The sequence below is a fragment of the Hyperolius riggenbachi genome, chromosome 2, assembly GCF_040937935.1.
Source record: "Hyperolius riggenbachi isolate aHypRig1 chromosome 2, aHypRig1.pri, whole genome shotgun sequence".
Classification (NCBI taxonomy): domain Eukaryota; kingdom Metazoa; phylum Chordata; class Amphibia; order Anura; family Hyperoliidae; genus Hyperolius; species Hyperolius riggenbachi.
In genome coordinates, this window is record NC_090647.1 from 226,703,583 (window position 1) to 226,724,891 (window position 21,309).

At 43.4% G+C, this 21,309-nt stretch overlaps 1 protein-coding gene across 1 annotated transcript in view; it reads right to left on the reverse strand.

Moving 5' to 3' along the window:
* Positions 1–16,093, reverse strand: part of SLC9A4 (solute carrier family 9 member A4) — a 75,931-nt gene extending 59,838 nt beyond the window's left edge. The window contains exons 1-2 of the mRNA XM_068265287.1: positions 15,758–16,093; positions 3,319–3,782 (exon numbers count right to left, since the gene is read on the reverse strand). Of these exons, the coding sequence (XP_068121388.1) occupies positions 3,319–3,782; positions 15,758–15,956 (663 nt within the window). The 5' untranslated portion in view covers positions 15,957–16,093. The remainder of the gene's footprint in view (positions 1–3,318; positions 3,783–15,757) is intronic.
* Between the last annotated feature and the right edge of the window lie 5,216 nt (positions 16,094–21,309).

Genomic DNA, 21,309 nt, shown 5'->3' on the forward strand with positions numbered 1-21,309 from the left:
TGGCTACAATTACTAGGTAATGCCCAGTGGTGTTGCTCCAGGGATTTTATCTGATTGCCATCTGGAGTCGGGAAGAATTTTTTTCCCTTTTGGGGCTAATTGGACCATGCCTTGTAAGGGTTTTTTTGCCTTCCTCTGGATCAACAGGGATATGTGAGGGAGCAGGATGGTGTTGTACTTTGTGTTCTGTTTGAACTTGATGGACGTATATCTGTTTTCAACCCAAATAACTATGTAACTATGTAACTATGACACTTTCCCAAACTACAGTTTATTTGCTCTGAAAGCTGACATTGCATTTTGTTGCACAGCTGCTGTATTTATATATCAAAATCTATCTAGTGATCACTTCTCAGCTCTTTCTTCTTCTCAGCTCAGTAAAGCTCAGTTTGCTAATGTTTACTAAATATATCTGACAAAGGAATGTAAACAAAAGATAATATCACCTCTTTGGATGCGGGCAGAAGCTGCCCACTGAAGAAAGGAGCTATCCACTGATGAACAAAGTGCTGTGCTTAAGGGCCTATTTCCACTACACGCAGATTGGATGCAGAATGGATGCAGAAAAACTGACTCCAATGAAAGCCTCCAAGCCTGTTTCCACTAAACGCAATTCTTCTGATGCAGATTTTCCCATAGGCATTCATTCGAGTCAGTTTTTCTGCATCCATTCTGCATCAATTCTGCATCCAACCTGCATGTAGTGGAAATAGGCCCTAAGGGCCTGTTTCCACTACACGCAGATTGGATACAGAAAAACGGACTCAAATGAATGCCTATGGGAAAATCTGCAGCAGAAAAATCGCATTTAGTGGAAACAGGCCCATAGGCATTCATTGGAGTCTGTTTATTTTAATGCAATCTGCGTGTGGTGGAAACAGGCCCTAAGTGTTTGAATGCTGTTCTGATACATTTTTGTGATAGTACATTTTATGCTGTACATAATCTTTTAGAGTGAAGAGGAAATACTGAGTTTTATACCCCTTTAGTTCCCCTAGGGATAGAGGATGCAGAGGTAGCTCCGGCACCAGGGCCCCTGGACCAGAGGGGCTCATTAGGGGCCTTCTGTCATCTGCCATATTAGCTCATCATTGGTGGTGTCCTGATGAATGATCATCTCTATATGCATTTACAATAGTGGTTATCATTAACAAACTGTTCCCTTCCTGTTTCAAACTTTCTGATGCTACAGCTGTCCATGGTGGGTGTTGGTGGTCCATGTCAACTTTCACTGGGGCCTATAGCTCCTAGCTACACCACTGACACCTACACTAGATTACATGCATGAAGGATTTTGTTTCACAAAATTAGTCTGTAAAGAATGCACAAATTGGTAGCAAGCCAGAAACCTCACCTGCTTAAACTCTCCGAACCCACATAATAAATCCTTCCTATAATTGTTATAAGGGGCGTGTAACCACTTTATAAGAAATATATTACTGTTTATGTACAGCCTGGGTTTTTACAAATCAGAATATTGTCCTGACAATTCAGAAAATTTGCACAATCAATTCAGACCAAATCTAAAACAATTCCAACTTACTTAGAACATCAATAACACCCCCATATCATTCATTGGTATGGTATTCAAGTCTTCTTTGCTATGCTAATCAACAGTGCCCATTTTAGGTGTTAAAATTATAATCCAACTAGCACTTGTGTGTAAGAATTTCATAAAACACAGTGTTCTAAGAATAGCTATGTGGTGCCCTCTTCTACAGGTATCATCCTAGGCATCTGCTTGGTTTGCCTGTGCCTACTCTATGCCCTTAACTGCAATTGCCAACAGCAGCAGATGTAAAAAGTTGAACCTATATGCTTTCAACATGTTAGCGCAGGATGTAAAATATCATGAAGAAAACCTTAGTAATATAAACTGAGCATGTGATGATAAAGTTCATATAAAGAATTAACAGTTTTTGAAAAATGACATGTCAAAACATTTTTTTTTTATGCTCCAAAACTATGCCGTGGAGAAATATATGAAAATACCAATACTGTTAGAGACTGGAGAAAGGCTCCCAATGTCTGTAGGAGATCCCTCCCATTTGAAAATGTAAGCCTGTCTATTGGTTCATTGAAGTAGAATTACAGCCTAAAATTAAACACAATTAAAACAAAATGGGTTTGATGCGTCCATCTTGCATAACAATGTCACGTTCGGTTCATTATACTAGCAAAAAACTACATCTTCCAGACTGAACAGCTTTCCCTCAGTGTAGATGGCACCTAAAAATGGAACAGTTGCAAAGGGTTCGAGACGCATTCTTTTGAAAAGTATGCCCTCTAATTGTAGTGGTAGTTTGCATAACAAGTGTCCTTTTCAACAAGACACTGGCGGTGGTGATACGGAAAGTATTGATGGTGGTGGGGGGAGTTAAAGTTTGGCACCTCAAGGGGGGTTTGAGGTTAGGCTCTCACTAGAGTGGGTTAAGGTTAGTCACCACCATGGTGGTCTTAGGGTTAGGCCATGGCTTATGCAATTTGAGAAAGGGCATGCTGCCTGAAACAGCATCTGTTATTGCTGCTGTCTTCCACATGTAATAACAGAGCATAATTACTGAAGCTGGAAGTGGTGCTGATCCATTTGTGCTGTATCACTGGTGTATGCCACTTGGGATACAGGGACAGGGATTGTGGCACACTGCTGTTTTCTGCAAGTGGTTCCTTTCAACTTGTTTCAGTGTTTACATTCCAGTGAAATATTATCAGCCTTTATGCAGTCTACTACTTTATGCCCTTTCAAAATAATACTTAGTAGGTCTGATCCACTAATGGGCAGGTAGAACCTGCACTCTAGTACAGCACACTAAAGTCCACTTTTAGAGCCTGGTAGCGGGTTGTATGGGCTCCTTTTCCAAATTAAGTTTGATTATTTTACTTTACATTTTAGTTCAGGTTTGAATGTAATCAGAGCACTACTCATCCCTTTATCACTTTATGAAATACTAGTGACCTTAGCCCATTTAAAAACAGGCTAGGTCCATCACTGCCGCCACCTGCCAGCACGCGTCCGCCAGGCACGCACACAAGTTCGCCCGGCTGGCCGCCCTCTGGCTGTCCTGCTCCCTGTCCTAAGGGTGGCCCTGCAGCACATGTGCAGTAGCGCAAATGCAGGGACACACATACACACAGACACGGGATGCAGAGACACAGGGGTTTTATAATAAAGGATTAGGACAATTGTGGCTTACAGTAACTATGGATCACTTCCTGGCAAAAGTTGTTACAGTGCCATGATGGTATAACCCTGTAGGAAATTGCTTAGTCTGGTTGATCGGTGAGCAGTTCACTTATATATAGTAGAACATGTCTTACCACAGTTATTCCATCATTTAGCAAAGATTCTCCAAAGATCATCATATGTAGTTGTTCATTAACAGATATCTCCTCAAAGATGGCAAGAGCAGCCACTGGATCCACTGCCGATATCAAGCTTCCAAACAACAAATTTTGCAGCAGATTTACATCTGTTAATCCAAAGACTTCAATCTGACAAATGGCATATAGAGAAAGGCCAATACCAAAGGCATTAATAAGTGTTCCCATCACAGCCCACCAAATAATTGATCCAATGTTGTCAAAAAAAGGTCGGGTAGGTAGAAAGTATCCTCCTTCCAGGACAATTGGAGGCAAAAGATAAAGGAAATATATGTCGGTCCTCATCGCAGGTGGAGCTTTGTGATCTGTTCCAAATATGATTGCTCCAAGTAACACCCCAATAGCTATAAGAATGCAGCTCTCTGGCATTATCGCTGGCAATTTATGGTATAGGTGGAAACCTGCCAAATAATAGAATTGTAATTAGTAATGTCACATAATCACAGTAGTGATAGAACACAGTGCTAATTGTACCACACTTGTGACATTGGGGTATATTTGCTATAGGTTGGTAAATTGGTGTGTTTAGGCAGCACACGTTAAGTTTACCAGGCCTTACACAAATTGTGTAACGTGCTACATAATTTGCGTAATGCCCAATAAACTGTACATACGCTGCCTACACCTGTAAAGTTTATCGACCTGTAGTGAACATGCCTCATTGTGCTCAGTCACTTTTCTGTCTGCCATGATTTCAGTAAGTATCTCAAGCAGACCTGCAATCTAATAAACAACAAACAAGGCAGGAAGTCTGTGGCTAGTTCCTGTTTACTAGTTTCATTTGGGGATACTGCCCTCCAGTATAGTGTAGTTGTTATTCTGCAAAACAGACATTACTTTGGCAGTGTAGATTACAGAACTCCTCTTCACCCCACCTGGTGCTGTGTGTGTGCTGACACCCCATCCCCCCTCCAGTGTGTGCAGCTCACATGATTCCTCCCCCACCACCACAGATCTTGCAGAGTAGCGTGGCAGCGGAGCTTCCTACGGTACCTTGGCAGTGGAACAGGTCCCCTTTCCTTCCTCTTCTTTGTAGCCACCATGCCACCAATCACCTCGTGGCTCCAGATTGGCTGCATGGTGGCTATCCTGAAGAGAGAGTGAAGAGGACATGTCCCACCACCAGAATGAGGTACAGTATGAATCTACTCTGCGGCACTACTCTGCACCCTAAGCCTGGGCCTCTCAGCCCCCTGTGCTAACCCCGAGACTGCGATTCGTGGGGGACTTTGTTACGCCCTGGTAAAGATTAACTTTCCACCTCAGGCTGTGGTTGTTATAACATTGTACGACTGGTGAAAACTTCTAATTGAGATTGCCCGAAACCATATTAGTAAAAGCAATTCTATCAATTACAAATAGAAATAGAAATCTTGCAATCCCCTATACTCTAAAATACAGAGAACCATGCAACCTTAATAAGACATACAATACACATGAAAAAGAGGTTCATAAGCACTCTTGAATTATGTTTTCCGGCGTTCAGATTCCAATTTAAGATTTCGGGCTGCGGAAGGGGGGCAATTAACATAACTTTGTCGCCGCCTATAACTGATGCGCTCCACACCGCATTCGATTATGTTCCGTCTCTCCAATGCTTCATCCTTCAAATCCAGAAGGTGGAAGTATTGAAGGGACATGGAACGCAATGTGAAGCTCATCAGCTATAGGCAGTGACAAGGGTAAGTTAAAGGATACCTTAGTCCTAACTTAAATTTAAATGTCGCCCTTTGTGTGTGGGGGGAGGTGCGCATAGGCTTACCGCACCTCCCATGGCCCGGTGTCTTTTACGCTTCACCTGCTTTGCCTGCTGTGCCTCCCGTTCCTCATTTCCTGGTCATTTTACTTGTTCATACCTAGAGTTGGGCCGAACCTCCGATTTTAGGTTCGCGAACCGGGTTCGCGAACTTTCGCGGAAGGTTCGGTTCGCGTTAAAGTTCGCGAACCGCAATAGACTTCAATGGGGATGCGAACTTTGAAAAAAAAAAAAAATTATGCTGGCCACAAAAGTGATGGAAAAGATGTTTCAAGGGGTCTAACACCTGGAGGGGGGCATGGCGGAGTGGGATAGATGCCAAAAGTCCCCGAGAAAAATCTGGATTTGACGCAAAGCAGCGTTTTAAGGGCAGAAATCACATTGAATGCTAAATGACAGGCCTAAAGTGCTTTAAAACATCTTGCATGTGTATACATCAATCAGGTAGTGTAATTAAGGTACTGCTTCACACTGACACACCAAACTGTTCACTGAACAGAACAGGTATGCAGTGGCGGGTTCACTGAACAGGTATGCAGTGGCAGGATCAATGAACAGGTATGCAGTGGCAGGATCACTGAACAGGTACGCAGTGGCAGGATCACTGAACAGGTATGCAGTGGCAGGATCAATGAACAGGTATGCACTGGCAGGATCACTGAACAGGTATGCAGTGGCAGGATCAATGAACAGGTATGCAGTGGCAGGATCAATGAACAGGTATGCACTGGCAGGATCACTGAACAGGTATGCAGTGGCAGGATCAATGAACAGGTATGCACTGGCAGGATCACTGAACAGGTATGCAGTGGCAGGATCACTGAACAGGTACGCAGTGGCAGGATCACTGAACAGGTATGCAGTGGCAGGATCAATGAACAGGTATGCACTGGCAGGATCACTGAACAGGTATGCAGTGGCAGGATCAATGAACAGGTATGCAGTGGCAGGATCAATGAACAGGTATGCAGTGGCAGGATCAATGAACAGGTATGCACTGGCAGGATCACTGAACAGGTATGCAGTGGCAGGATCAATGAACAGGTATGCACTGGCAGGATCACTGAACAGGTATGCAGTGGCAGGATCAATGAACAGGTATGCACTGGCAGGATCACTGAACAGGTATGCAGTGGCAGGATCAATGAACAGGTATGCACTGGCAGGATCACTGAACAGGTATGCAGTGGCAGGATCAATGAACAGGTATGCACTGGCAGGATCACTGAACAGGTATGCAGTGGCAGGATCACAGTACAGGTATGCAGTGGCAGGATCACTGAACAGGTATGCAGTGGCAGGATCACAGTACAGGTATGCAGTGGGCTGAGGGCTCACTGAACAGAACAGGTATGCAGCCAGGAAGAAGTTAAGCCTAACTAATCTTTCCCTATGAGAGACTGCAGCAGCTCGCCCTACTCTCACTAATGCAGGCACACGAGTGGCCATAACGGCCGCCGCTGCCTGCCTTATATAAGGGGGGGTGGGGCTCCAGGGGCTAGTGTAGCCTAATTGGCTACACTGGGCCTGCTGACTGTGATGTAGAGGGTCAAAGTTGACCCTCAGGTGCATTATGGGGCGAACCGATTTTTTGCGAACTTTTGCCGCAAAACGTTCGCGTGCGACACCCGCACGCGAACCACCTAAGTTCGCGCGAACCACGTTCGCCGGCGAACCGTTCGGCCCAACTCTATACTGCACTGCACATGCACAGTATATCCTATTTTGATTACTATGACATTGCTTGCCGGTGGATGTCCGGCATGAGGACATACCCGTCATGCGCGCGCTCCACCGGTGAGTGCCGTCACAGAGAGCCCAATAGGACATACTGTGCATGCACAGCGCAGTATGTCCAAATCATAGGGCGCTGACCAGGAAATGTGGAACAGGAGGCACAGTGGGTGAACCATTTTTTTACAATTTGTTGAAGTGAAGGAGACTGTTATAAGACTTTTTTATTTATTCAGCTGGATGGCAGTAGCTGTTTTATCCCTTTCTTATAGCACTTAAACACCTCTTTCTTAACTAATGGGAAAATCGAAGTTGGGAAAATTCCTTTATACCTTGACAATAGCTGACCAAAGTTGAACTAATTGAGGGTGATGTTGAAACCTCCTGGGGAAGGGGAGGCCAAGACAATTTATCAGTTTTATTCACAGTGTACTCTCAGTTCAATCTGTACATTTTCACCATCTGATGTGAAAAATAGCTCACCAACTGATATGTTGAAACCCACTGTACAACCAAGATGCTTATACCGTAAATGTCTCCCTAATTATATTCCTAATTACCCCCTACCCTAAAAAAAACCCCACAGGTTGATATATGGTTATATAAATATTTTACTTGTATATTTAGACCCTAAGGCTCAAAAAATCCCTACTTTAGAAGTTCAAAAACTTTTTTTTTTAAACCCTGCAGTCTTGATGGGGCTGCATCTGTGGCGAGTCAGTCATACCTACTGATTAGTTAACTGTTTCTACCTCTCATTACAAAGACAATAACAATGTCTGCCACTACCTTTGCAGTGGAAAGAATAGGATTAGAACATAGGCATTGCTCCAGCTGTAATCTGGAAGCGAATGGATATTTGTACTGGTGGAACAATGCCACTCTCCTGCCCAAATGTTATATGGGATGATAGAGTAGCAATTCAATCATAGTTAGAACACCCATGTCAATGCTTACATTGCAAAGCCCAAATTGTACCCAAAACCCAAGGTAGCATGCAGAGTAAATTAAAGAAAAAAAAAACTGGTTATGGGAGCATTTTATTGTAGAAGTAGAATGTCGGTAAATGTACCAATATTCTACAACTTAATTAATATAGTGAAATTTCTGTAATGTTTGCAGATATTTCACTATGACCTAACCTCCCTCCCCCGCCAACTAATAACCCCCCTGCAACCAATAACCCTCCCCTTTGACAACTAATAGCCCTCCCTGGGGAAACTAAAACCCCTTCCCCGGGCAAACTGTGGCTGCCGCTTTTGGTAGCCGCGGTTCACATAATGCGCAGCACCCATTTTTTTGTTGCACTACAATTAGCTGCTCCAATGTCAACAGACCCTTATACTGCCTGTAAAAATGATTTCATTTTTGTACTAAGTGAAAGAGTTTGGATCACATGACAATCCGCTCCTCCTTCATGTGCCACCTTTTTTTGGTTCTAGGAGTAGGCACTCCATCTAAAATGTATGGCGCAAGTCACCATACAGCACATGAGAGGAGGTGTGTTTCCCTGGACTGCTAAAGTTGACTGTCCTTTCCTGTAAGTCTGTGTAATGAACATAAACCAGTAAAGTTGGCTTGAGACCTACAAATAAGTGCCAAATGGCACCCAAATTACCTACTTCAACAAAAAGTACCCCTAAAAAGTTATTTCATACTTGTTAAAAAAACACTGGCAGCTGCTTGTTGTTTGGGGACGCTGCAGAACAGTTGTCTAAATCCCAGGCAAGCTGCATTAGGCAATCATACAGGAATAATGTTATAAAAACTTTTCTCAGAGACAGAGAGAGCAATCAATTGACCACTCAACTGTGATTTTCTTCAACCTGTCTCTGAAACGCTGAAGGGAGACACTGCATCTGGTGATGCTGTACTGCCAAACTGACTGCCAGAAAGCAAGACCTTAGTATACCACTAAAGGTGCCAATTAATGGTACAATTTTCAGCAATCAATCATATTTTCAATAAGGTAATTCAGATTAAAAGAAAAGATCATATTTTATCCATCCACACCACTGAATAATTCAACTTCAGTTATGATCATATCTATGAAAAAATTCCACCATGCAAAACGATAATTTCTTTAAGGAAATAATTGATAATGCGGTCGCTCAGGATCGATTGGGCTCAGCAGCTTCTGTTTTCATACAATACAATCAGGATAATCTGATTAAAAAGATGATTGTTCTCTAAAAAGTATACCATTAATGGGCACCTTAACTTCTAGTCTAGAGTGCAAGATTTTACCTGGCAGTCCAGGACTGAGAGGACCTGATTTCTTGCAAAGGACAAAAGAAAAACATAGAAATATACCCTGTGTGTATTTAGAGAGTTTAGCCTGTCTATTTCCCCCTCATCTGTGACTAATCACCACTGTAAGTTGATCTCTCAGCTGTGTCAGCACAGGAATCTCAGCAGCCTGAGCAGACCAACTAAATTGTAAACACAGGATGCTAACCCTATGTCTGCTTCAATGAAAGCAGGAAGTAGAAACACTGCAGATATATTGCAGCATTTGTATCAGCTGTAAAAAAGAAATGTTTTTATTTAAAGGTTGCTATGCTGTTGCTCATCTTTTAGAGCAGAGAGGAAGTTCTGAGCTCAGGTCTGCTTTAAAGGACAACTGTAGGGAGGCTGCCATTTTTTTCCTCTTTTGTGCAATACCAGTTACCTGGCAGCCCTGCTGATCTATTTGGCTGTAGAAGTGTCTGAATAACACGAGAAACAAGCATGCAGCTAATCTTGTCAGTTCCGACATTAATGTCGGAAACACCTGATCTGCTGCATGCTTGTTCAGGGTCTAAGGCTAAAAGTATTAGAGGCAAAGGATCAGCAGGACAGTCAGGTAACTGGTATTGCACAAAAGTAAAAAAAAAACTTGGCAGCCTCCCTACAGTTGTCCTTTAACCACTTCGGGACCACAGTCTTTTCGCCCCTTAAGGACCAGAGCCTTTTTCTCCATTCAGACCACTGCAGCTTTCACGGTTTATTGCTCGGTCATAAAACCTACCACCTAAATGAATTTTACCTCCTTTTCTTGTCACTAATACAGCTTTCTTTTGATGCTATTTGATTGCTGCTGCGAGTTTTACTTTTTATTATATTCATCAAAAAAGACATGAATTTTGTCAAAAAAATGACTTTTTTAACTTTCTGTGCTGACATTTTTCAAATAAAGTAAAATTTCCTATACATTTGAGCGCGAAAGTTATTCTGCTACATGTCTTTGATAAAAAAAAAAACATTCAGTGTATATTTATTGGATTGGGTAAAAGTTATAGCGTTTACAAACTATGGTGCCAAAAGTGAATTTTCCCATTTTCAAGCATCTCTGACTTTTCTGCGCACCTGTCATGTTTCATGAGGGGCTAAAATTCCAGGATAGTACAAATACCCCCCAAATGACCCCATTTTGGAAAGAAGACATCCCAAAGTATTCAGTGAGAGGCATGGTGAGTTCATAGAAGATTTTATTTTTTGTCACAAGTTAGCGGAAAATGACAGTTTGTGACAAAAAAAAAAAAAAAAAAAAGTTTCCATTTCTTCTAACTTGCGACAAAAAAAAATGAAATCTGCCACGGACTCACTATGCTCCTCTCTGAATACCTTGAAGTGTCTACTTTCCAGAATGGGGTCATTTGTGGGGTGTGTTTACTGTCCTGGCATTTGGGGGGTGCCTAATTGTAAGCACCCCTGTAAAGCCTAAAGATGCTCATTGGACTTTGGGCCCCTTAGCGCAGTTAGGCCGCAAAAAAGTGCCACACATGTGGTATTGCCGTACTCAGGAAAAGTAGTATAATGTGTTTTGGGGTGTATTTTTACACATACACATGCTGGGTGGGAGAAATATCTCCGTAAATGACAATTTTTTTATTTTTTTTACACACAATTGTCTATTTATAGAGATATTTCTCCCACTCAGCATGGGTATGTGGAAAAATACACCCCAAAACACATTATACTACTTCTCCTGAGTACGGCGATACCACATGTGTGGCACTTTTTTGCACCCTAACTGCGCTAAGGGGCCCAAAGTCCAATGAGTACCTTTAGGATTTCACAGGTCATTTTGAGAAATTTCGTTTCAAGACTACTCCTCACGGTTTAGGGCCCCTAAAATGCCAGGACAGTATAGGAACCCCACAAATTACCCCATTTTAGAAAGAAGACACCCCAAGGTATTCCGTTAGATGTATGGTGAGTTCATAGAAGATTTTTTTTTTTTGTCACAAGTTAGCGGAAATTGATTGTAATTGTTTTTTTTCACAAAGTGTCATTTTCCGCTAACTTGTGACAAAAAATAAAATCTTCTATGAACTCGCCATTCTCCTAACGGAATACCTTGGGGTGTCTTCTTTCTAAAATGGAGTCATTTGTGGGGTTCCTATACTGCCCTGGCATTTTAGGGGCCCTAAACCGTGAGGAGTAGTCTTGAAACCAAATGTGGCAAAATGACCTGTGAAATCCTAAAGGTACTCATTGGACTTTGGGCCCCTTAGCGCACTTAGGGTGCAAAAAAGTGCCACACATGTGGTACCGCCGTACTCAGGAGAAGTAGTATAATGTGTTTTGGGGTGTATTTTTACACATACCCATGCTGGGTGGGAGAAATATCTCTGTAAATGACAATTATTTGATTTTTTTTACACACAATTGTCCATTTACAGAGAGATTTCTCCCACCCAGCATGGGTATGTATAAAAATACACCCCAAAACACATTATACTACTTCTTCTGAGTACGGCGATACCACATGTGTGACACTTTTTTGCAACCTAGGTGCGCTAAGGGGCCTAACGTCCTATTCACAGGTCATTTTGAGGCATTTGGATTCTAGACTACTCCTCACGGTTTAGGGCCCCTAAAATGCCAGGGCAGTATAGGAACCCCACAAGTGACCCCATTTTAGAAAGAAGACACCCCAAGGTATTCTGTTAGGAGTATGGTGAGTTCATAGAAGATTTTTTTTTTGTCACAAGTTAGCGGAAAATGACACTTTGTGAAAAAAAAAACAATACATATCAATTTCCGCTAACTTGTGACAAAAAATAAAATCTTCTATGAACTCATCATACACCTAAAAGAATACCTTGGGGTGTCTTCTTTCTAAAATGGGGTCACTTGTGGGGTTCCTATACTGCCCTGGCATTTTAGGGGCCCTAAACCGTGAGGAGTAGTCTTGAACCCAAATGTCTCAAAATGACCTGTGAAATCCTAAAGGTACTCATTGGACTTTGGGCCCCTTAGCACAGTTAGGCTGCAAAAAAGTGTCACACATGTGGTATCGCCGTACTCAGAAGAAGTAGTATAATGTGTTTTGTGGTGTATTTTTACATATAACCATGCTGGGTGGGAGAAATATCTCTGTAAATGACACATTTTTGATTTTTTTTACACACAATTGTCCATTTACAGAGAGATTTCTCCCACCCAGCATGGGTATGTGTAAAAATACACCACAAAACACATTATACTACTTCTCCTGAGTATGGCGATACCACATGTGTGACACTTTTTTGCAGCCTAGGTGCGCTAAGGGGCCCAACGTCCTATTCACAGGTCATTTTGAGGCATTTGTTTTCTAGACTACTCCTCACGGTTTAGGGCCCCTAAAATGCCAGGGCAGTATAGGAACCCCACAAGTGACCCCATTTTAGAAAGAAGACACCCCAAGGTATTCCGTTAGGGGTATGGTGAGTTCATAGAAGATTTTATTTTTTCTCACAAGTTAGTGAAAAATGACACTTTGTGAAAAAAACAATAACAATCCAATTTCCGCTAACTTTTGACAAAAAATAAAATATTCTATGAACTCATCATACACCTAACAGAATACCTTGGGGTGTCTTCTTTCTAAAATGGGGTCACTTGTGGGGTTCCTATACTGCCCTGGCATTTTACGGGCCCAAAACTGTGAGTAGTCTGGAAACCAAATTTCTCAAAATGACTGTTCAGGGGTATAAGCATCTGCAAATTTTGATGACAGGTGGTCTATGAGGGGGCAAATTTTGTGGAATCGGTCATAAGCAGGGTGGCCTCTTAGATGACAGGATGTATTGGGCCTGATCTGATGGATAGGAGTGCTAGGGGGGTGACAGGAGGTGATTGATGGGTGTCTCAGGGGGCGGTTAGAGGGGAAAATAGATGCAATCAATGCACTGGGGAGGTGATCGGAAGGGGGTCTGAGGGGGATCTGAGGGTTTGGCCGAGTGATCAGGAGCCCACACGGGGCAAATTAGGGCCTGATCTGATGGGTAGGTGTGCTAGGGGGTGACAGGAGGTGATTGATGGGTGTCTCAAGGTGTGATTAGAGGGGGGAAATAGATGCAAGCAATGCACTGGCGAGGTGATCAGGGCTGGGGTCTGAGGGCGTTCTGAGGTGTGGGCGGGTGATTGGGTGCCCGCAAGGGGCAGATTAGGGTCTAATCTGATGGGTAACAGTGACAGGTGGTGATAGGGGGTGATTGATGGGTAATTAGTGGGTGTTTAGAGGAGAGAATAGATGTAAACAATGGATTTGGGAGGTGATCTGATGTCGGATCTGCGGGCGATCTATTGGTGTGGGTGGGTGATCAGATTGCCCGCAAGGGGCAGGTTAGGGGCTGATTGATGGGTGGCAGTGACAGGGGGTGATTGATGGGTGGCAGTGACAGGGGGTGATTGATGGGTGATTGACAGGTAATCAGTGGGTTATTACAGGGGAGAACAGATGTAAATATTGCACGGGCGAATTGATAAGGGGGGGGTCTGAGGGCAATCTGAGCGTGTGGGCAGGTGATTGGGTGCCCGCAAGGGGCAGATTAGGGTCTAATCTGATGGGTAACAGTGACAGGTGGTGATAGGGGGTGATTGATGGGTAATTAGTGGGTGTTTAGAGGAGAGAATAGATGTAAACAATGGATTTGGGAGGTGATCTGATGTCGGATCTGCGGGCGATCTATTGGTGTGGGTGGGTGATCAGATTGCCCGCAAGGGGCAGGTTAGGGGCTGATTGATGGGTGGCAGTGACAGGGGGTGATTGATGGGTGGCAGTGACAGGGGGTGATTGATGGGTGATTGACAGGTAATCAGTGGGTTATTACAGGGGAGAACAGATGTAAATATTGCACGGGCGAATTGATAAGGGGGGGGTCTGAGGGCAATCTGAGCGTGTGGGCAGGTGATTGGGTGCCCGCAAGGGGCAGATTAGGGTCTAATCTGATGGGTAACAGTGACAGGTGGTGATAGGGGGTGATTGATGGGTAATTAGTGGGTGTTTAGAGGAGAGAATAGATGTAAACAATGGATTTGGGAGGTGATCTGATGTCGGATCTGCGGGCGATCTATTGGTGTGGGGGGGTGATCAGATTGCCCGCAAGGGGCAGATCAGGGGCTGATTGATGGGTGGCAGTGACAGGGGGTGATTGACGGGTGATTGACAGGTGATTGACAGGTGATTGACAGGTGATTGACAGGTGATCAGGGGGGATAGATGCATACAGTACACGGGGGGGGGGGGGGTCTGGGGAGAATCTGAGGGGTGGGGGGGTGATCAGGAGGGAGTAGGGGGCAGATTAGGGACTTAAAAAAAAAATAGCGTTGACAGATAGTGACAGGGAGTGATTGATGGGTGATTAGGAGGGTGACTGGGTGCAAACAGTGGTCTGGGGGGTGGGCAGGGGGGGGTCTGAGGGGTGCTGTGGGCGATCAGGGGGCAGGGGGGGGGGAAATCAGTGTGTTTGGTGCAGACTAGGGTGGCTGCAGCCTGCCCTGGTGGTCCCTCGGACACTGGGACCACCAGGGCAGGAGGCAGCCAGTATAATAGGCTTTGTATACATTACAAAGCCTATTATACACTGTTGCAGCGGCGATCCGGATGCCAGTAACCCGCCGGCGCTTCCGAACGGCCGGCGGGTTTCGGCGAACGGGGGGCGGAGCCAGTCCCCGGCGGCTGATCGCGTCACGAATGACGCGATCGCCGCATAGCCACTCCCGCAGCCGCCCCCGCCGATGGGCGTATTGCGGTCGTTTGGGCCCAGACTTTGCCGCCGCCCATCGGCTGGGGGCGGTCGTTATGTGGTTAAAGAGAAACTCCGACCAAGATTTGAACTTTATCCCAATCAGTAGCTGATACCCCCTTTTACATGAGAAATCTATTCCTTTTCACAAACAGACCATCAGGGGGCGCTGTATGACTGATATTGTGGTTAAACCCCTCCCACAAGAAGCTCTGAGTACCGAGGTACTTCTGGCAGTTTACTGTCTGTGAACCCTGTTACATTGTGGGAAATAGCTGTTTACAGCTGTTGCCAACTGGCAAAACAGCAAGCAGCAGCTACATCACTTGCCAGCAGTAAAAATGTCACCATGTGATAAATGTCAGAATATAAATCAGGGATTTAAAATATTTTACAATGGGCAAACACTATCTAAATCATTTATACATAATTATTGTAAAAATGACATTATTACATTATTTTCACTGGAGTTCCTCTTTAAGGCAAAGCTGTCATGTGACCACTGTTTCTGTAAACACAAAAGAAAAGGTATTTGTACCTTCTTATCTAAGCTATATTTCCAAAAGTTAGAGATGCGAGTGTGTGGCTATTTTTACAATTTTATATTGGCTGGAATTTTTCTTTAATAAAGAATTCATTGTCTTGCTCTGGTGTCATTTTTATAACATAATTATAACATACAGTGCATATTAAAATAAGTAAGGGTAAAGATCAATTTGATTTGATATCAAAATCAATTTCATTTGATATCAAAGAACTTATGTAGATTAAACTGTGAATGAGATCCTTAAAACAACTATTTCAGCGAACTACAGGTGAACATAATATATGACAAGAATAGAGGTACAAAACGTTGCAAAACTGCATGCTTTGCACAGTAACAACTTACCAATTTTTGCGTAGGACGCGAGAATAATCCATAGGGTGATTTCATAAGGGATTTGGACCATGTTGTAATCCACAGTAATGGCATGTATTCTTTCCTCTGTGTTTGCATTTTCAGGTACTGGGATGCCTGTAGTCATACCTGAGCTCCCACCTGCATGCTTCAATATTATCAGCACAGTAAAAAAATGAAATAATTCCATTTTGCAGTAGTTCCTTTCAGCTCTGGTTGTCTAATGATCACCGCATGATGTAGTAATGAAGCATTTTATGAAACACCATCTTGCCACATTTAAATAGTAAGTTTCAGCAATGAATTACCAAAGACAAATACTCTACGTTTTTGTTAATAAAAACAAATGTGAAAGGAGCGTTAGATGCCCGATCTAGTGCTGGAAATCAAGTCTTCCTATTTGTAGAAGGAGTCACCTGCTGAGAATATTTGTTTAAGATAGGATTCATATTCTTAGAATGAAAGCCACATTTAGTTCTCGTCGAGTTAGTCCGCCCAGTTGTTACCTACTGGCTCGGTGTGATTGTGAAATCTGACACAGATACACACTCTGACATCAGAAGCAGCATGCCATGGCCAGGTCTGATGCCTGTGCCCATACACATAATAATATTGCCACCTGCTGATCAGCTGTGTAAACTTCTGTTTGATGTTACTCTTCATATAAAGTAACAAAAAAAGTATTGTGCAGTTTTTCGACACATGCAGGAGTTGATCCACTATAATTGTGTAATGTAACTCTGTGGTAACATAAGTGATACAGCAAACTCTGCTGTAATACAAAGATTTGATACTCACCTGGGGCTTCCTCCAGCCCCATGAACACCAATGTGTCCCTCGCCGTCCTCCCGAGTGCCTCCATTTGGCCGCAGTCAGTCCTGGTAATCTGGCTCGACTGAGCCAGATTACCGGGACTGATTGTGGCTGAACAGAGGCACTCGTGTGGACAGCGAGGGACGCATCGGTGCTCATGGGGCTGGAGGAAGCCCCGGGTATCCATGTATTATGTATAAATCTATGTATTAGGTACACTCAGGTACACTTTAGTTAGTTGTTGTACAGCTGTAGTCAGTAGTTTTTAATTATAAACTCACACTGTCCGGGGCTTATTCAAGTATACCCAAAGTGGCGCAGGAGGTGGTAGATGGGAAACAGAGGCATGTTCCCTGCAGCGTGACATGCCTCTGTGTCATCCCACATTGCTGTCTGCCTCACCTCCCCAATACACCCCTCCCCCTCCAGCACCATGCTATCAATTCCTGAAATTGGCGACATGCAGCATGTCGACAACCTTGAGGGGAAAGGAGGAGAGGTATTCCCTGCTAAATGCCCACTGGGGGCATTCCTGAAGCCCATCCCCAGCTGCCACTGGGCAGCTCTGCCTCTCCACAGCTGCTCTCCCGCCTCCCTGCACTCTGCTGCTGTGTGAGACACACAGAGCAGAGCTTCCGGCATTGTGACCCCAGCCTATAGCTTTAAATTTTACAGAGCCACACCAAGCACACATGGCTCTATGGCTCATGTTCATTTAAAACTGAATTATCGCAAATTCCTTCTGTTTTAAGATGGCAAAGCACGCTAAGCATTGCTTTTTAGTGGGGTGGCTTTTTGGCCTCTTTTACTCCCCTATACTTTCCTAGTGGTTTTAGGTCACCCATAGCTGCTTGGTTACTCAACTAAAGATCAGAATCTGAAAACAGAATCAGAAAAACTGTATTTGCCAAGCACTGTCATGCCTGGAATTGGTCCACATAAATGAACAATAGAGAAATTCAAATGAGCTGCCTATAGGGTTACTGATTAGTATTAGGACAGGATTTGATTGAAGAATTGGTGAAGAACTACAAGTGATTTGAAGGAGAAGAAAGACTTATAGAAAAGAAAATCACAGAAGAAGATAAACTTAAGGAAGTACAAATGTGAAGAAAGAATGCTACAGATGAAAAAAAAATACATATAAGAGATTTTTTTTTAAATAATTCTATTTATTTTAATAAATTAAATGAAATAAAAAATGTATTTTAATCTGGGGAACAGGAAAATGTCAAACAATAGTTTGTAAATCATTTTATTTACATGTCATGTAACTGATCAAAATCACCTAACCCTGCATATTGATGAACTGGCACTTACCTTACAGTAAAGTCTACAACTTATCAATTACATAACATTTTTTACATTTAATATGAAACGTGTAAATGCTACATGCATGAATGAGATGTGTTTAACAATAAATACATCATTAAAACACAGGATGGGTCTGTCACGGAAAAGCCGTGAGAAACGCAGGTGACTCGGGAAGAACCGCGCAATTGGTTTTCTGTTCGCTTCCTGGTTAGATTGTGCAGTAATTGCAGCGATCAGAATGACATTTTTTGGGGGGTTTCTTTTAAAAGAAATGGCCAGGGCCATTCAGACACCTCAGAGAAGGTTCCCAGGCACCCAGCTGTGTTAACCACTTAAGGACCTAGGGCTTTCTACCCCTTAAGGACCGGCCACTTTTTTTCCATTCAGACCACTGCAGCTTTCACGGTTTATTGCTCGCTCATACAACCTACCACCTAAATGAATTTTGGCTCCTTTTCTTGTCACTAATAAAGCTTTCTTTTGGTGCTATTTGATTGCTCCTGCGATTTTTACTTTTTATTATATTCAGCAAAAAAGACATGAATTTTGGCAAAAAAATGATTTTTTTAACTTTCTGTGCTGACAGTTTTCAAATAAAGTAAAATTTCTGTATACATGCAGCGCGAAAAATGTGGACAAACATGTTTTTGATTAAAAAAAAAACCCATTCAGCGTATATTTATTGGTGTGGGTAAAAGTTATAGCGTTTACAAACTATGGTGCAAAAAGTGAATTTTCCCATTTTCAAGCATCTATGACTTTTCTGACCCCCTGTCATGTTTCATGAGGGGCTAGAATTCCAGGATAGTATAAATACCCCCCAAATGACCCCATTTTGGAAAGAAGACATCCCAAAGTATTCACTGAGAGGCATGGTGAGTTCATAGAAGATATTATTTTTTGTCACAAGTAAGCGGAAAATGACACTTTGTGACAAAAAAAAAAAAGTTTCCATTTCTTCTAACTTGCGACAAAAAAAATGAAATCTGCCACTGACTCACCATGCCCCTCTCTGGATACCTTGAAGGGTCTACTTTCCAAAATGGGGTCATTTGTGGGGTGTGTTTACTGTCCTGACATTTTGGGGGGTGCTAAATTGTAAGCACCCCTGTAAAGCCTAAAGGTGCTCATTGGACTTTGGACCCCTTTAGCGCAGTTAGGCTGCAAAAAAGTGCCACACATGTGGTATTGCCGTACTCAGGAGAAGTAGTATAATGTGTTTTGGGGTGTGTTTTTACACATACCCATGCTGGGTGGGAGAAATATCTCTGTAAATGACAATTTTTTAATTTTTTTTACACACAATTGTCCATTTACAGAGTTATTTCTCCCACCCAGCATGGGTATGTGTAAAAATACACCTCAAAACACATTATACTACTTCTCCCGAGTACGGCGATACCACATGTGTGGCACTTTTTTGCACCCTAACTGTGCTAAGGGGCCCAAAGTCCAATGAGTACCTTTAGGATTTCACAGGTCATTTTTGTTTCAAGACTACTCCTCACGGTTTAGGGCCCCTAAAATGCCAGGGCAGTATAGGAACCCCACTAATGACCCCATTTTAGAAAGAAGACACCCCAAGGTATTCCGTTAGGAGTATGGTGAGTTCATAGAAGTTTTTATTTTTTTGTCACTAGTTAGCGGAAATTGATTTTAATTGTTTTTTTTTCACAGTGTCATTTTCCGCTAACTTGTGACAAAAAATAAAATCTTCTATGAACTCACCATACTCCTAACGGAATACCTTTGGGTGTCTTCTTTCTAGAATGGGGTCATTTGTGGGGTTCCTATACTGCCCTGGCATTTTAGGGGCCCTAAACCGTGAGGAGTAGTCTTGAAACCAAATGTCGAAAAATGACCTGTGAAATCCTAAAGGTACTCATTGGACTTTGGGCCCCTTAGCGTACTTAGGGTGTAAAAAAGTGCCACACATGTGGTACCGCCGTACTCAGGAGAAGTAGTATAATGTGTTTTGGGGTGTATTTTTACACATACCCATGCTAAGTGGGAGAAATATCTCTGTAAATGACAATTGTTTGATTTTTTTACACACAATTGTCCATTTACATAGAAATTTCTCCTACCCAGCATGGGTATGTGTAAAAATACACCCCAAAACACATTATACTACTTTTCCTGAGTACGGCGGTACCACATGTGTGACACTTTTTTGCAGCCTAGGTGCGCTAAGGGGCCCAACTTCCTATTCACAGGTCATTTTGAGGCATTTGTTTTCTAGACTACTCCTCGCGGTTTAGGGCCCCTAAAATGCCAGGGCAGTATAGGAACCCCACAAGTGACCCCATTTTAGAAAGAAGACACCCCAAGGTATTCCGTTAGGTGTATGGCGAGTTCATAGAAGATTTTATTTTTTGTCACAAGTTAGTGGAAAATGACACTTTGTGAAAAAAAACCAATAAGAATCAATTTCCGCTAACTTTTGACAAAAAATAAAATCTTCTATGAACTCATCATACACCTAACAGAATACCTTGGGGTGTCTTTTTTTCTAAAATGGGGTCACTTGTGGGGTTCCTATACCGCCCTGGCATTTTACGGGCCCAAAACCGTGAGTAGTCTGGAAACCAAATGTCTCAAAATGACTGGTCAGGGGTATAAGCATCTGCAAATTTTGATGACAGGTGGTCTATGAGGGGGCGAATTTTGTGGAACCGGTCATAAGCAGGGTGGCCTTTTAGATGACAGGTTGTATTGGGCCTGATCTGATGGATAGGAGTGCTAGGGGGGTGACAGGAGGTGATTGATGGGTGTCTCAGGGGGTGGTTAGAGGGGAAAATAGATGCAATCAATGCACTGGGGAGGTGAACGGAAGGGCGTCTGAGGGGGATCTGAGGGTTTGGCCGAGTGATCAGGAGCCCACACGGGGCAAATTAGGGCCTGATCTGATGGGTAGGTGTGCTAGGGGGTGACAGGTGGTGATTGATGGGTGTCTCAAGGTGTGATTAGAGGGGGGAATAGATGCAAGCAATGCACTGGCGAGGTGATCAGAGCTGGGGTCTGAGGGCATTCTGAGGGTGTGAGCGGGTGATTGAGTGCCCTAGGGGCAGATAGGGGTCTAATCTGATAGGTAGCAGTGACAGGGGGTGATTGATGGGTAATTAGTGGGTGTTTAGGGTAGAGAACAGATGTGAACACTGCACTTGGGAGGTGATCGGACGTCGGATCTGCTGGCGATCTATTGGTGTGGGTGGGTGATCAGATTGCCCGCAAGGGGCAGGTTAGGGGCTGATTGATGGGTGGCAGTGACAGTGGGTGATTGATGGGTGGCAGTGACAGGGGGTGATTGATGGGTGGCAGTGACAGGGGGTGATTGATGGGTGGCAGTGACAGGGGGTGATTGATGGGTGATTGATAGGTGATTGACAGGTAATCAGTGGGTTATTACAGGGGAG